Source organism: Artibeus jamaicensis, unplaced genomic scaffold, assembly GCF_021234435.1.
Source record: "Artibeus jamaicensis isolate MK-2021 breed Jamaican fruit bat unplaced genomic scaffold, CSHL_Jam_final contig_3126, whole genome shotgun sequence".
NCBI classification, from domain to species: Eukaryota; Metazoa; Chordata; class Mammalia; order Chiroptera; family Phyllostomidae; genus Artibeus; species Artibeus jamaicensis.
This window is the reverse complement of record NW_026521723.1, coordinates 19,428,847-19,445,566: the sequence shown is the minus strand read 5'-3', so window position 1 is coordinate 19,445,566 and position 16,720 is coordinate 19,428,847. Positions and strand designations below refer to the sequence as shown.

The 16,720-nt window shown below is 36.6% G+C and overlaps 1 protein-coding gene across 1 annotated transcript in view; it reads left to right on the top strand.

The window, feature by feature from the left end:
- KPNA1 (karyopherin subunit alpha 1) overlaps positions 1–16,720 on the top strand; it is a 68,535-nt gene that overhangs the window by 34,600 nt on the left and 17,215 nt on the right. The window contains exons 5-10 of the mRNA XM_053663049.1: positions 951–1,045; positions 7,786–7,917; positions 8,902–8,990; positions 9,258–9,357; positions 9,938–10,101; positions 12,267–12,345. Of these exons, the coding sequence (XP_053519024.1) occupies positions 951–1,045; positions 7,786–7,917; positions 8,902–8,990; positions 9,258–9,357; positions 9,938–10,101; positions 12,267–12,345 (659 nt within the window). The remainder of the gene's footprint in view (positions 1–950; positions 1,046–7,785; positions 7,918–8,901; positions 8,991–9,257; positions 9,358–9,937; positions 10,102–12,266; positions 12,346–16,720) is intronic.

Genomic DNA, 16,720 nt, shown 5'->3' with positions numbered 1-16,720 from the left:
ACTACTTGATCTTTATTATAATATCACATTTATTTGTTGTGTCTATCCGAATTGTTGGCAAAAAGATTGAACTAGGCAAAGAGCATGTCATTAGAGCTCTCTCCAAATTAATATTGAATCACCTCTTTCAATAAAGCTATTGACTTAGCTCAGAATTCCTAGCAGTACTATAGTCCAGCTGCCATTTTTTATGCATTGCTACATGAATGTCATCAGAAATTTTGTCAAATCTCTTGCTGAAATTGTTATACTGATTGGTTAGGTCATTATTTATTTACCCAACAAATTTCTACTGACTGACTTCATTTATAAGATGTTCTATTATTATAAATGAAAACTAGATTAATTGGCAAGTCATTCTTGGTAAGTTCTTGCTCTGGCTTCTACCTAATACTATGGCTGCAAAAATAAGTCCTGCAGACATACTCAAAGTCTTCTGGTCCAGATTCTTTCTTCTTTTTCTTTTTTGTTTTTTAAATTTTTAAATTTTTTTATTTTTGTAAGAATTTGAGCCAAACTGACAATGTGTGCTAGGAAGCAAGATCTCAAATGCTCCCGTAATCCAGTTTCTACAGACAGTTTATGCTAAACAAAAAGATGAACAGTAAATCCATACACAGAAAAAGGGCTAGAAGGAATTGTACCAAAACAACAGTGGTTGTCCTTGGATGTTTTTCCTGCTATTTTCTAAAATAGTAGAAGTGGTAATTTTAATATTTAGGGGTTCTGCCCATCATTTCCATGTTAAGGCCTACCTTACTGTGAAATCTTTCGAGCTACCACAGTGTCAGAGTGAACAAATTCAGCTTGACATTTTTCCCTTTTTTTAAATTTCCAACCTTAAAGAGATGCTGAAGTGGGGGGAGGGATATTATGAAGTAATTTTGAGCTGCAGAGTCTTTGTATTGAAATCAAAGGATTGTTTTTCTTTTTATTTTGTGGGGACACAGAACCTAACCCTCCCATTGACGAAGTCATCAGCACACCAGGAGTAGTGGCCAGGTTTGTGGAGTTCCTCAAACGGAAAGAGAACTGTACACTGCAGGTGCGAACCTTTTCATTTCTTGCCTCCTGTCTTAACTCTCGTGGCAAACTTATATTCTTTTACTTATTTTTAATCTATTTAAGGGGTTAATTTTTTATAATGATGTTCCCAACAACCACGTGGCAAGTGTCTTTGATAGTTTTGTCAACATCTAGGCCCATCCTTGGTTTTACTTTTTAGAATTTTTGTCATTTCTAGTCATGTAAAGGATTATTTTGTGATTGTTGATAATACTTAATAGGGAGTTATTGCAGTAGAGGAGCCATTATAGGTAGGACCTAAGTGTGGGCTATGTAAAATTTGCTTTTGAAGGATTTTTAGATTATGCTTGTTAGCTTTCTCAAAGCTTTGTGGCATAGGCTAGATCAGAGATTCACTCACCCCCATACCTGACCTGGTCAGAATTAAGCCTCCTCTTACCTCAGAAGCACTAACAAGGTGATAGCCCTGTCAGGGGTCTGTGTGCTTCTGCTGTGTTTAGTCTGTCAATTCTGTATTACATAAGGGTTTCAAGAGGAAATTCTACAACTTCTGGATTAGATCATTTTCACAGTAAAAAGAACCACTCTCAACTGACTCTTGTCCTGGGACTTATTTAGAAATTTTGAAATACTATTTTAAAATAGTTGGGACTGACGGAAAATTGGTGATTTTTCAAGAGCTAGACTTCTTGGAGTAACCAACTGACTTAGTTTCTCTCTTTTTAACAAATACCCATGACACCTAAATTCTCACTTGTAGGATCTAATTTGAAGGGTTCAGGCAACTATAAAAATTGGTTAGAAACCAAGTAGATCACAAAATGGGGTTATTTTTCCAAGTAAATATCTGCCAATAACAAGTTAATCATAAAGATAACTTCCACCCCCTTGTGTGCTTTTGCCTTATTCTTAAGGCTGTAGCGATTGGGGCAGTTTTGTAAATGACAACCCTATCCCCAGGTTCCTTACTGTCCAGAGAATTGCAGATAATTCATAAGACTTGATGCTTTGTCTTGATATTTTCTCTCCTTTCCTCCCACCCCATCTTTCTGTTCTTTTACTTTCTTTGTTGCGGTGATGAGTTTCTTCCAGAGGAAAAACAAGAAATCCAGAAAAGGTAGAGTATTTCAGTATCCCATCAGTTTTCTTCTCCAGTTTGACAGTTATTAATTCCTAAGTTCATTTGAATCAAGACTCTGTTTTGCTAGCTGCCTCCTGGATTATAATTCTGGTCTTCATCTAAGTCCAGGATCACCATCTTCTGAAAAATTATCAGGTTTACCTAGAAAGCAAGGAAAGAAAGACTTTCTCAGAAAAAAGGAAATCCAGACAACCACACTGCAGAGAACAGAGCCTGAGCCCCTAAGCAACCTGCCAAGAGAACCAGAGGAACCAAGTGAAGAGCCTTACTGCAATTTATCATTTGAAAAGCTTTTTAGGAAGAGGGAGGTAGGGAAAATTATTTTGTTCATGTGACAGTATATTTCTCTCCTGTCTGACAGTGAGAGTAGTTATGAGATACTGAATTCACTCTGTAATAGGTATTCACAGAGGTCTGGTTTCTTAATGTGCTAAAGAAAGATGGTACAACTTCCTAGGCCTAAAATGATGTCAGAGAAATGTGTGTTTCCCCATCTCTGCATTCTCCAATACTCCCCAAAGAGTACAGCATGTTCTCTCAGGCAGTGTCCTCTCCTGGCTAACACATGTAAGTTCTACATCACTTTTGATTTTGTAATCCTGGAACTTGTATCTTTAAAACATCTGAAGACGAATGCCTTCAGAAATCTCTAATTTGCTTCTATTTAAATTCTCAGATTCCACCCTTGTGTAAACTGATAATTAGGCTGAAAGATTGAGAAATGATTCCTCTGGAAGTGACCGCCTCCTGATTTCACCTTAGCTGTCCAAAGACTCTGAGAAATAATCAACCTGTTTATTATCTAAGGGTCATCCTCAGCTTTTCCTCTGTGCACATTATAGCACAGCATGGTGTTTTTTCTCCAGTGTGACTGATCGGTAATCGTGATCACCCCAGAAACAGGAGGAGCAAGTATATTGAGGGAGACCTTAAGCCCAGGAGGCTTCATGCTCAAATAATTACACATGCCTGGGAAACTTGGAAGGTACTCACTCCTTCCTCTGTCTTCTTGGAGTGCACCACAGTGTAAGTTGTCTTGGGTACTCCCACTTGCTTGCTAGGAATTTGAATGGTGTCTCTTTGGAATGGGACTTCTGCCATTTCTCTTCCAGGAAGAGAATATGGTCATAATAGCTAAACTCACTGGTAAATCCTGTGAACAAACTTAATTTGTTCATTCCACAGGTAAAGGACTGTAAATCCTAGTAAAAGATCTCTTCACTTTCTTTCTGGCTTTTCTTATTCCGAAATCAGTGAGGTACCTCAAACCAGGGAGATAAAAACACCTGCTTTGGGCAGTGCTACCCAGATATACACTTGCCCTCAAATGAGACGAAACATGGGTGGAATCTAGGATTTTGGAAGCAAACAGTACCATTTGTCTAAGAGCATTTTCAAGCTCGGTGACATGTAGGTCTGAAACATACTTGAGCCCTTGAAATGAGATTGGTTTGCCTTATGGTACATTTCCTGTGTCCACTCTGTTTTGTTTTTTGAGTCCAGTTCCAGCCTCTTTGTACTGTCCTTTGCAGTGCTGACATGTTACATTCTCAAACCTTTTTTTAATAAAGATTTTACTTATTTTTAGACAGAGGAGAAGGGAGGGAGAAAAAGAGCAAAAAGAACATCAATGTGTGGTTGCCTTTCATGCACCCCCTACTGGGGACCTGGCCCGCATCCAGGCATCTGCCCTGACTGGGAATGGAACTGGCAACCCTTTGGTTCTCCGGCTCTCAATCCACTGAACCACACTAGCCAGGGCAACATTCTCAAACCTTTTAATTTAAAGAAGCTTATAAAAATATTTAGTAATAAGTAAATTGCCTTCTTGCTCCAATCATTAGATACTTCTCTTAAAGCCATAAATTTGAAAAAAATTGGTTTAGTTTCCCCATTCCTGCCTCTATGGTCCCTTCTAAAATCTTAATGTGATAAACTGCAGTAAGCATTCATCCTCCTATGTCTTTTCCCATCTTCATTGACCCCTCTACCTTCCTTGAAAGGTTGCTCAGATTACTCAGGCACTGTTCTCTGCAGAGTTTTATATCTGGGTTTATTTTTCTGATGTGAGCCTTTCTTTTCACTTGCTCTCCAGGTGAGCCTGGCATTTGCTAGGAACCAGAGTGGACCCAGCAAAGTGGCCAGCAACAGAGTCCTGATCCAAATGGAGAAAGGGAACCAGGCGTACCTCAACCTGGAGTGGGAAACTTGATAGGAGGTCAGAAGTATTTCAGCTTTGGATTTTCATTTTCCTTATTTAAGGAACTGAGCACCAGAAGGTAGAGGCTGAGAAAGGGAAGAGAGAAAATATCAAATCTTCCGTGTGCCCTTCATATTGCAGTTGTAGATTTATTTAAGCAAGTTCTGGGTAGTGAAAAATAATGGAATTATCATTTATAAGCAGTTACAGCTGCATGACAGGTTATTTCCTTTATGATGCCATTCTTGGAACACTAAGAATATAGTAGAATGTAGTCATTTAAAATGACAAACAGGAAGTAAAGGTAGTTATTTTGGCTACCATTTACTACTTTAGGTACCACTATTTCTTAGGGTTTTTTTTTTTTTTTATTCATCTTATTCATTTGTTTTTGAGTCACATGGTTGCTTACTTAAATTACTTTTTCTGACCATTTCTGTCATAATTTTATGTGATTGTGCTGTCAACTCTGGGCTTTGCTGTTTCACAACTCTCTTTACTGTTAAATTTTTTTTAATCCTCACCCAAGAATATGGGTTTTTTGTTGTTGTTGATTTTGTATATAGAGAGAGAAACATTGATCACTTGCCTCCTGTATGCACTCTGGCCAGGGATCAAACCCGCAACCTAGGTATGTGCCCTGACCGGGAATCAGCCGTTTGGTATGTGGGATGACGCTCCAACAACTGAGCCACCTGGGCAGAGCCTCTTTTATGTTAAATTCTTAATCAGGGACTGAAAGCCAGAACATTAACCAAAAAAGTGACTCCAGTACCCAGTGACAGAGAAGTTTATCACACACATAAATACATAGGTATAGAAAATTGCACAAATGTAGTTCGGTGAGTTTTTACAAGGTAAGCATTAAAGTACTCAGCATCCAGTGTGCATGTATGTTTTAATGCCATGTTTAATGCATGAATATGATTTAGTTTTCAGTGGCCTTCTGATTGTTAGTTATTTGTCTGTTTTTGTCCGGGTAGTGACAGAACTGATTGCTGATTTCCGTTCTTACCGAGAGAGACCTTGAATCTTTGTGTTCAGAGGTTATCATCATTGTGTACTTTTTAGTAATAAACATGACTGGTACATTCTTCCTTGGCTGAGATGTCTTAATGTCTAATTTTCTTCCATCCGTGTTCAGAGTATTACTCCTAATTTTTCTAATCATTGTCATTTATTATGCTTCTCCTTTTTATTCACTTCATCAGCACCTGGAATTCTCTCATTTTCTGTGAGACCTTTGGTCATCAGACAAATAGCAGTTTGGACTCTGGCAGCAATTAGTATTCTGATTTCTTTTCATTGAAAATTCCTTCTACTATATCCTTTACCCACTCAGGTTATTGTTACTATTTCTTTTGCATTAGAATCACACTACAGTCTGTTTTCTCTTTGAGACAGATTGGTGTGTGTGCTGATCTTATTCTTTACAGACTACTTTGCCTCTAGTTTTCGTTTCTTTTACTTGGTCTCTACAGTAAGTGATGACTCTGTTGAACTTTGAACTTGCTTTCTGGTAGGAAAGTTTGCTTTTATAGTCGCATCATATGTGTCTGTTCTCCTAATAAATTTTCCTAGTAAGCCATAGGAGCTACATTTTAAGTGAATTGTGTTTTCTTTTTAGTGTCCACTAAACAATTTGACATGTTATTTGACATTTCTGGCCCTAGATACCAAAACTACAATTGAAAGATTTTTGTCAGTGTTATAGGTATGTTTAAGAGAGGAACCTATGAAAGAGGAAGCCAGAGAGTCTGGCTTTAAGTAAATTACACTAGAAGGCTGTAATCTAGTTCTCTTTGACTGGCTGTGTAACATTATTCAAGTCATTAGATTGTTGAATCTTTTTCTGATAGTTTCCTCTTTCATAAACTACAAGAGCCAGGCTTCTCTAGGTTGCTGTGGGAAATACCTGAGAGTATGTGAATAATGCTTTGAAAATGTAAAGTATTGTATAAATGTAAAGTTTCGATTCAGACAGGTTGAAAAGGGGTTAGAGCATTGATTTCGGTAGTGATTTAATTACAGGGGGATGTTTGGTGGGTTTTAATTTAACCATGGTGCTCCGGTTCTGATACTCTCTGCTGCTGTAGTAATGGTGTCTGTTGTGGCTACCAAACCACTTTATCTCACTTGTGTATGTCACAAGTTTAGGTATCTTTGAACATCCTCTTTAAACATCTTCTGCTGTGAATCTGCTGTCATTAATGTCGCTTTGAACTGTGCTAACCAGATTGTCCCCATTTCTTCCATCTTCCCTTACCCCTTATGATTGATGTTTTAGTTTTTCATATCATAACTGCCTTTCAGTGTACCCAGAAGCTAAGAAGAGCCAGCTCCATTTTTTTATGACTTTTTATTGATCTCTCATTCAAGGGGCATAACACTGACTTTTCTGCATATGAGCTTCATTTAAAGATAAATAAAAGATAAAATGAGAGAAAGAAACAAAACTAAGAATTAAACTAAAATAGAACTGTAAGAGTTCATTTTTGGAATTTAATAGTTAATTCCTAGATTTCTCCATATGAGGTTAAAGAGTCAAGTTATTATATAGAAGTGGGTAGGATTATTAATGTACTGGAATTTTCAGTGGCCATAATTTTCTTCATTCCCTGTTTACCAGTTTATCAACATTTAAGAATGTTCTTTTTAAAATGTCTTACCCCATACCTTGATTTGGAGCCTTCTCATTTATTGGAAGAAGCTTTTATGCTGTGAAGTTGCCATTTCTATTAATTATATGCATGTTAACTTCCTTTAATTATCATTTAAAACATCTTTTGCCTTTTTCACTCTGCCTATATTTTATACATTTTCCACTACACCCTCTCTCCATTTCACTTTTCCCATCCTATAGAAATTACTTAATTTTATTTTTTATTGGATTATACGTGGTTTGAGGCCAAAGTTACAGACAGCTTTCTAGTGAAAAGTAGTATTTTTCCTTCCCATCCTTGTTCTTCATTCACCCTGACCTCTCCATGTAGGTAACACATATATACAGTTTCTTGTGACCCCTTCCAGAGATACTCTGTGAAATGAGTAAATTAATGCATACATTTCTTTTTAACCTTTTGGAGAATATAGTATGATATCCTATTGATGTATACTGTTTTGCATTTTTTTAAAATTTCTATCTTGGGTAATCATTCCATATCAGCATACGAAACACTCCCTCATTCTTTTTATGGTCTCTTGTCACCTCTGCCTTCATCTGAAACGGTAGATACCCTGAATAGTTCTCTAGGCTTCTGAGTATTTCTTCTGGGAATTCCTCTTTTAAAATTAATATATTCACTGGATAGGTTATATGCAAATAATCTCCAAATCTTTTTTCATATACAGAAAATCTTACTGTTATAAGTAAACAAGCTATTCTAATAAGATAATGAAATTATTTTTATCTTTATAGTTTGAATCAGCTTGGGTATTGACAAATATTGCTTCAGGAAATTCTCTTCAGACCCGGATTGTGATTCAGGCAGGAGCTGTGCCCATCTTCATAGAGTTGCTCAGCTCAGAGTTTGAAGATGTCCAGGAGCAGGTAAAAAAATGAAACAGAAAGAATCAGGTGAAAGGATACAACTTTTCCCTTTGTTCTTATATTTAGGGCCTCAGTTTTACCACTTGTCCATGACAATCCGTGATTCATTAGAGGGAGCTTTCTAGGAATCTAAATTTATTAAAATAGAATATTTAATACTGAATATAGGTAGAATTTCTCCTACAAACAAAACCATTTTTTCTTCCAAACCTGAAATTCTTTAAGCCCTTAGATATACTTTTTAGACCATGTAAGTAGTTGAGTTTTTATTGTAGGAATTTATAGTGTTGATGAAGTAGCAGTTTTTTTTGGTCAGTTTTGTGCACAAAAAGACTTAGAAAATATGAATTTTTAATTAATTTTTTATCACTTCAAACTCTACCATATTTGTAAATATAAATCAGTGCTATATTAGAATGAATTTCTTCTATAGCTCTATTAAGGTATGATTGACTAATAATAAACTGCATATATTTAAATCTAATAAGTTTTGACATATGTATATACCCATGAACCATTATGACAATAAAGATAATTAATATGTCCTTCACCCCCAAAAGTTCACTAAAATTTTCTGCATTTTCATTCTTCTTAGATTTTTGTTTACTGTTTGCTTTGGCAAGTAAGCTTAAAATACATTTTTAACCAGTTGAATAAGCCATATGAATCACTGCTCTGTACCAAGGGCTGTGTGGAATGTTACTTAGGGAGACTTGAGAGGTAAAGAATATGTATAAGAACTATTTCTATCCTTTACTAAGCTTACTACTACGAGTGTTCACATGTCCACTTTGTAATATTACTGATCTTCTTTCCCCAATCTCACAAGTATTTCAAGACTCCTTGATGAGTAAACTTAGGGTTATTAAATGTTGATTAACTACTATGTAACTTTGTAAAGAATTATTGTGATTTGTTTGCATATTTTGAAAGAATTTGAGAGAAACTATACAATCTATCGTTAATGAATAATTTTTTTCACAGGCAGTCTGGGCTCTTGGCAACATTGCTGGAGATAGTACCATGTGCAGGGACTATGTCTTAGACTGCAATATTCTTCCCCCTCTTTTACAGTAAGTGTCTGATTTTTTTAATAAAAATATGGGAAGTTCTACAGAGAGCAGTGTTTCTTTGGAAATTATTTTGGATTTTCTACTGGGACTTTTTGTTATAGTTCAGGTATTTCTTCAGGCATCCTGTCTTGTTCCAATCTCAAAATTTTACATTATTTGATTAGAATTAAACTTTATGGTTCTGGAGAAAATGGTTTAGTGACTATATATGCCGTCAGAGAGTTAATGTTAATTACATAGTTTACCATTGTATTATCATATTTGTAGGTTATTTTCGAAGCAAAACCGCTTGACCATGACCCGGAATGCAGTATGGGCTTTGTCTAATCTCTGTAGAGGGAAAAGTCCACCTCCAGAATTTGCAAAGGTAAAGATTATAGTTGTGGGAAATTGGCAGGAAAAAAGTGCAATTAAAAGAGTGTAGCAACCAATATTAATATGAAAGGAAACATAATAAAATTCTACCATTATACATTTTAACAGAAATTATTTGGTTCTAGAGAAATAGGGCTTTTTCTTATTTTTGTTTTAATTTAGAATAGATTTTTGCTGCCTGTAAAAAGCTCTGAATTAATCTCTAAAGCTAGCATTTTCTATATCTACAATACAGAATTTCCTAGCTGTAGCACTTGTGAAAGTAACTTTACCTCTTTGGTCTACAGTGAGGGTGTCTTGACAAGGATTCTCTCAGAATTGGTATTGTATTCAACTTTGCTCTCTGAAATTACTCTCTTTGGGCTCTTATCACCTCATCAAAGTAAATTGCAAGGGCACGGACAGCGTTCTCGAAGATGGGAATGCTACTTGGCCACTTAAACCACTCCATCTCTAGAAGTACTGATCACTCCAGAAGTCATCAAGGGTACTCCTTGGTGTTTTCTGGAGTTTCTCACCTCACTTCTGGCTCTTATTCTGTAGAATCTTATAATCATATCTTCCCTTTACAGGTTTCCCCCTGTCTGAATGTGCTTTCCTGGTTGCTGTTTGTCAGTGACACTGATGTACTAGCTGATGCCTGCTGGGCCCTTTCATACCTGTCAGATGGACCTAATGATAAAATTCAAGCAGTCATTGATGCAGGGGTGTGTAGAAGACTTGTGGAGCTGCTGATGTAAGTTATCTTTAAGAAAGTATGTATGCTCTTTTGCCCCTATATTAAATTTTTAGCTTCTGTACTCAAATATTAATTCATTACATTGATTTTTTTTATACATTGGGCTTCTGGTTTTTGTACTTGTTTATACTGATGTCATGTGTGTTTGTTTATTCTGAGACTTCTAAAGAGCCTCTCACTCTTAACGCTGTCAGCAGTCTTTCAAGAACATTTGAAAAACTGATCTGTGTAATTCCCACTCATACTTAATGACCTGAGACCAACCACTGGATAGCAGAAGGAATACTGCCACTAAAATTAATCATTCCTTATCCTTCTGTCTGACTTAGAGCTTATTCTAGGCTGTTGTCATACTTTGAATTTTATTTTGTTATGTTTCTTTGTGATACCTTTGATTTATGGAGTGGAAGATTTACTGATAACATAGACTGTATTAATCAAATTTTTAGATGATACTAAAGAAAAAAATCAGAATTAAAACATAATGGGGAAATGATATAATTACAAGCTATGTGAAATTTAATTCAGGTAGTACAAAGTAGATGCAAAGAGTCATTGCCCCAAACAACATGTGGAATGGATTGGATCAGTATAATGAACACTACACAAAACTGGGATTATAGCTGGTCACAGACTGGGTTCAGACCAGCAGTATAATGCTGTTGAGAATTAAAGGTAGTCTGATACTCCAGGAGTCAGAAGTACAGCACTCAAAATCTGGGAAGTAATCTTTTTTACTCTTTAGTTACTAGATTACTATGTATCTTAACCATTTCTTTTAATCATTCCATCTTAAAATGTATGTGAAGGAACCGTCAATTTTAAGAAGAGTAATCAATCATATGGAAGGGGAGAGAAAATAGGATTTTTAAGGAATGCTGAAATATTGAGTTTATGTAAAAGAAAGGACACATTTTTCATTTTCACCAATAATATTTTTGATTTGGATATTTTGAGTGTGTCAGCCATCTCCCACGTGCTTTAACGTTGATTGTTCTCAGTTGATGTCTCAGTTTGATCGCTGTCAACTTCATCTGGTCTTACCCAATTGGAGCATCATCTATTGAGAAGCCTCCAGCACGAAACTTCTAGAACCACTTTACACACATTTTACACACAGTCACAGCATCTTCTCCCTACACTGCACAGTTCTTTTTTTTGAGTTTCAATTGTGTTTTTACCTTTGAGATGTTGCCTGTTTTCGTCCATCTTCAATATTAAAGTGGCTACACAAAAATTCACCAATTTTGGAAAGTTCTTTAAAAATGCACGCTGACATGACAGCTGTCGCAAATTGTTTTGAATGAAGTTAAAGACAGCTAAACACTACTATAGCCATCATATGGAAAAAACCAAACAAACTTTTTGACCAGTCTTATATATTAACTTACTTGAAATAAAGACTTAATATTTGTCTTCAAATATATAAAAGGTTTTGTGGTTTTTGTTGGCATTTCTGGGGTGTTTGTTTGTGGGGTTTTTTTTGTTGTTTTTGTATCAAGTTGGGGGGGAGTTTTATGAGTTCACTATTTGAAGTAGGAAGCCTGGCTTTTATTTTCAGATTATTTCAAGTTGACATATTTTCTACTCTAAAAATTAGGCAATTTATAAAACTTAGAAGTACTATATAAATATTAACTGCTGCTCTTTGTTACCTCGGCAACAACAGACCAAGTGAAGAGGAAATGAGCACAATAAAGAATGAGAGAGAAAACTTAGAATCTGGGTGATGGATACCTGGGAAATATTATTAAGAAATTATTATTTTATTATTATATTATTATTATTTTATTTTATTATTGTTATAAAATAATGATTGATGTTTTATCAATATATTGTTGTATTGTTATATAATATATTAATATCATTATATCATTAATAATAATAATAATAATTTATTATTATTATTATTACTAGAATATTATTATTAAGATGTGTAAGGTCTTTTTTTTAACCCAAAAATACTAAATAAAGAAGAGACAGTTCTTCTAGGGGACACCCAACATTCCATCATCATGATAAGGTTCCCTTAAACACCAAAGGTACCGTACTTTCTGCTCTAAAATCCTATCAAGCATTATTTACTTTGGATTTCAGCTCCAAGGAAAAGAGACTAAGGATAGAATTGTTGGATATAATAACATTTCTTTTTATGGTTGCAGGCATAATGATTACAAAGTGGTTTCTCCTGCTTTGCGGGCTGTGGGGAACATTGTCACAGGGGATGATATTCAGACACAGGTATGAATAAGTGGCAACTATTTTTTTCTTCAAAAATAGTACATTGAACCTCATAATTAAGTGTCTGTTGTACTATTGAATTTCATATTGTTGAAGAAAATTGATCCTTTGTTTCAGTAATGCTTGTTAAAAATTAGGCAGCTACTTACACTACCATTACTATCTCTGTTTCGACCTGGTACTTGTCGCAATTTTGGGTTCCTCTTAACTTATCCTTTAGAAGGATAAGTTAAGTCATAAGGACTTAACTTTATCCTTTTGGCCAAGCAGGTTTATTTCTCACTGCTACTTTAAATGGTTCTTGGGAGCATCACAGGTCTCCAGTAGCGTCCTTTCTCTGTCTCTGTCATCTTTATCTCATCATCTCTGATAGCTTCCTCTTTTTGTACATGTTCTTTTATGTGGGGAGTATCCTTCCCTTCTAGTTTCTAATGTTACTCCATTCAACTTCGGTATCAAGATACATCACTCACAGTGGATTATCCTATCCATTTTTCTTCATGATCTCTCAGGTACGTTGGTGTATTCCTGTTTTCTTTAAATTATCTCTCTAGGATTTTGTGGTGTTGAAGTATTTGGCCTCCTGCCTCATTGACTATTTCTCTTTAGTGAGCTCCTATTTCTTTACATGAACTTCAGCCTCATTCACTGATCTTATTAATAAATTCAGCCATCACTTTTGTGTACATGAATTAAGAATTGGGTTTAGCCTTACCTTAGCTTTTTCTTTTTTCAAGAGAGAGGGAGAAGGGAGAAAAAAGAGGGAGAGAAACATCATTTGGTTGCCTTTTGCAAACATGCCAACCAGGGACCAACTTGCAACATAGCCGTGTGTCCTCACTGGGAATCAACCGGTGACATTTCACTTTGTGGGACAATGTCCAGCCAACTGTGCCATGCCAATCAGGGCACTTTAGCTTTTTCTTTACCACCACTGACTTTCAGAAGGACATTTAATGTCTTCACTTTTCTCACCTGTAAAACTAAGGAAGATTGGATTTGTTCTCTTGGGGTGTCTTCAAACTAATACTTATTTTAAATTTACTCTGTCCACTAGGAAACTCATTATTTTCCCTTGTGTATTTGGACCTCTCCTTATTTATGTTCCCTGTCTCAGAATGGCACCAAGTTGTCCGAGGCAAAAACCTGGACATCAGCTTGATTCTCTCCTCTTCCACTGCTTTCATGAGTCTCTAAGTCTAGTATTCTGTCTCTACTTACCCTCTGTAGTGCTTACATTTCTTGTGTCATTCCCATGTTACCAGAAGGGTGGTTGTAAAATGTAAATTTGATCATGTATAATCTTACTTACCTGGAATTTATTTATAAAAAATTGTCTTTATTCTTATATGTTTAAACTTTAGTCACCTGCAAAGTACTCTCCATTTGATGCAATACACCTGTCAAGACCTTTTTTTCTACTGCTCGAAAAACAGTTTTTGAACTCTTTGATTTTGATGCCTTAGTGTTTTTGTTGGTTTTTGTTTCACCTCTTTCTTTCACATCAGCAAAATTTTTCCCTTTGAGGATTTTGTTCATCCAGGGAAACAAAAAATGTCACTCAAGGCAAGATTGGGTGATTAGGGAGAGTGGGACACAGGGGTCATGCCATTTTTGGTTAAAAACTGCTGAATGCTGAGCATGGTGTGGTAAATCATCTATCTTGAAATGGGCAAACATGTGGAAAGAGTCTTCAAAGATTCACTAAAGCCAAACCCTTGTTAATAACAACACCAGCTGGTACAGATACAGATGGCTTCCTAGAACACTCACCTAGCAGGGGAAGCCTGTACTAGCAGGGGCTCCCCATCCAGAAGTTAATTCCTTTTCTTTCCCTTTTTTTTTTTGTTGTTCCCCCTCATATAATCTTTTTGTGGCCCTCTATTGTCCTTAGATGACTTCTAAAACATTTAAAATCTACTTGCTAAATAATGGCATGCTATGCAACAGAAGGAAGAAACTCATACACTGATAAGGAAAACTCTCCAGGTTATATTTTTTAAAAAGAAAAACAAGAGGGGGTTGTGGAGCAATAGTGGTGCTCTGGGGCTAGGGAGAGACTTGCTAGCCAAGCTGCCGGCCCTGGACACAGCTCAGACCTCTTGCCCTGGCCCCAGGGATCTGGTGGCCTCCAGGAGTGGGGGAAGCAAATCCTGATGGAACTAGATGAGTATTATAAGCTATTTAAATGGGACCCAGACAGCATCCAGAAGAGAAGAGTGTTGCACTGTATTCAGAGAGCCCTGCTTTGGAGCCAGCAGCTGGATGACAAGAAGATCCAGATTGTTAGGTGGTGGAGCTTGTAGATAACAGGACCAATCAGGTGGGCAGTCAGGTAGATCTCTTTCAGGCTCACCAAGAGATCAGTGATACCACTGGCCACAGTGGCAAAGCTGGCCAGGCTAAGTCCAAGAACAGGACAGTCACCCAGGCAGAAAAGCCCAGTAATGAAGTCTCCCTGACAGTGTAACAGTGATAATGGAGAATCTAGAGAATGCAGCTGATGATCATGACCATGATGCCATCACCTCAGGAGCCAGGTCTCCTATGGAGAAATGATCAGCTGTGGCAATGAGAAGTGCCCTGTCTAGTGGTACCATCCCAGAGGTTGAGAGGAAAGCAAGAAAACATGGACAAAATGCTGGAGAAGTCCAAAAAGGAGAGGGCATATAATAAGCAGTCGGTGGACCTTGCCAAACAGTAAGGAGAACTAAGCAAGTGTATTTATTGTGTTGCCACCTTTGGTGAGGCGCAAGGACTGTATAATGCATATTTTTAAAGAATGTTATAAAATGTCACTCCTTTTGTGAGGATGGCAGGGATTCTCTTTGTATTTTATTTTCATTGGTACACATGTGTAACTAAGTGATCTGTTGGTCAACATTTTAGAAAATATAAATATAGGTTTGAATTAAACACACACAGGTGTACACAGAGAACAAGGTGCAGAATAGTGTGTAAAAAGGGGCAGGAAGGAAAGGAGAAAAAAACAGTGTACATTATGTTAGCATAAAATTTCTCTGGAGGATACACAGGAAACTAATAATATTGGTTGCTTCTGTGGAGAACTGGGTGTCTGGAGTATAGGAATGCTAGGGAGGCTTTTAAGTATATTGTCCTTCATACTTTCTGTATTTTTTATCTATTTTCATGTATTTGCTATTCAAAAAAATGTTTGTGTTCCCATTCCTATACCATACTCTATGCTCTTGCTCTTTTTTTTTTTTCCCTGAACTATCTATGACCACACTCAGCTCTGAGCTTTAACATATGCTTTCTTCCCTCTGTGTGGAACATACCACTAACGCCCCCATCCCTGCTCTGATCACAACGTCACTTGTCTTTGCACTCTGCCGCTGGCTTGTCATTCTTCAGGTCTTGGTATGGCAAAACACTGATTTGGGGGGGAAGCCTTGTTTGCTCTCATGCTCTTAAGTTAGGTGCGCCTTTGTTTCATCTATCATGGCACCTACCATCCTACACTGTATTAACTGTCTTAATTACTAGATTACAAGCTTCTGAGGGGAACTCTGTCAATCTTGTTCTTTTTTATGCCTCTACAATCCAGTAGTTACTGACACAATGTATAGGGACTCAAAAATACTTATTGAATGAAGTTCTGAATATATACATCTAGTTCTGACTTCTCTCAAGTTTGGTCCCATGTCTCCAGTAGCCTGTTAGATATTTGTGCTTGCCTGTCTCACACTTGTCTCTCACAGTTTACCTTCTTCCCCCACAAAGCATGTCCAACTCTTGATTTTTCCTATTGCAATTAATGATACAACTCTGTCCACACTTGTAATTTTGCGGTCATATTTGACGTCTCCTTATCTCTCACACTTTGTATAGTAAATCACCAGGTCTTGTTGATTTCTGTTGTTAACAGATCCATGTCGTATTTTCTCAGGTGAGTTGTTGCTGTACCCACCTGCTTTATCCTCTTATTCTCCTAAGCATTTATCCCTCTCAGTTTATTCTCCCTAATAACAGCTTCATCTTTCCTAAAGTAACCTTATTCATATTAATTTATTTTCCTCTTAGAAACAAGCTTCTTTGATTCCTGTGAGCTAAAGAACCTCAAAAGACTTTAAGGAATTTGTACTTCAAGATTTTAGTCTCATTCTTTTTTTTTTTACCCCCCGCCCCAACTAATAATTTAGAGGATACAGAAAACCTTTCTTTCTTAGCTTCATGGTTCCATTTTTTTTTTATTTTGGTATTTTGCGGTAGCCTCTCTCATTTTCTCATTTTCACCCTTTTCATCTGCAGTGTCCTTTTCTTTTCTTTTGAAATCTCACCTGTTTTAAAAGTGTTCTCCTCCAACTCTCTATGAAGCCTTTTCCTAACTACCGTATTTTGCCATGTATATGCC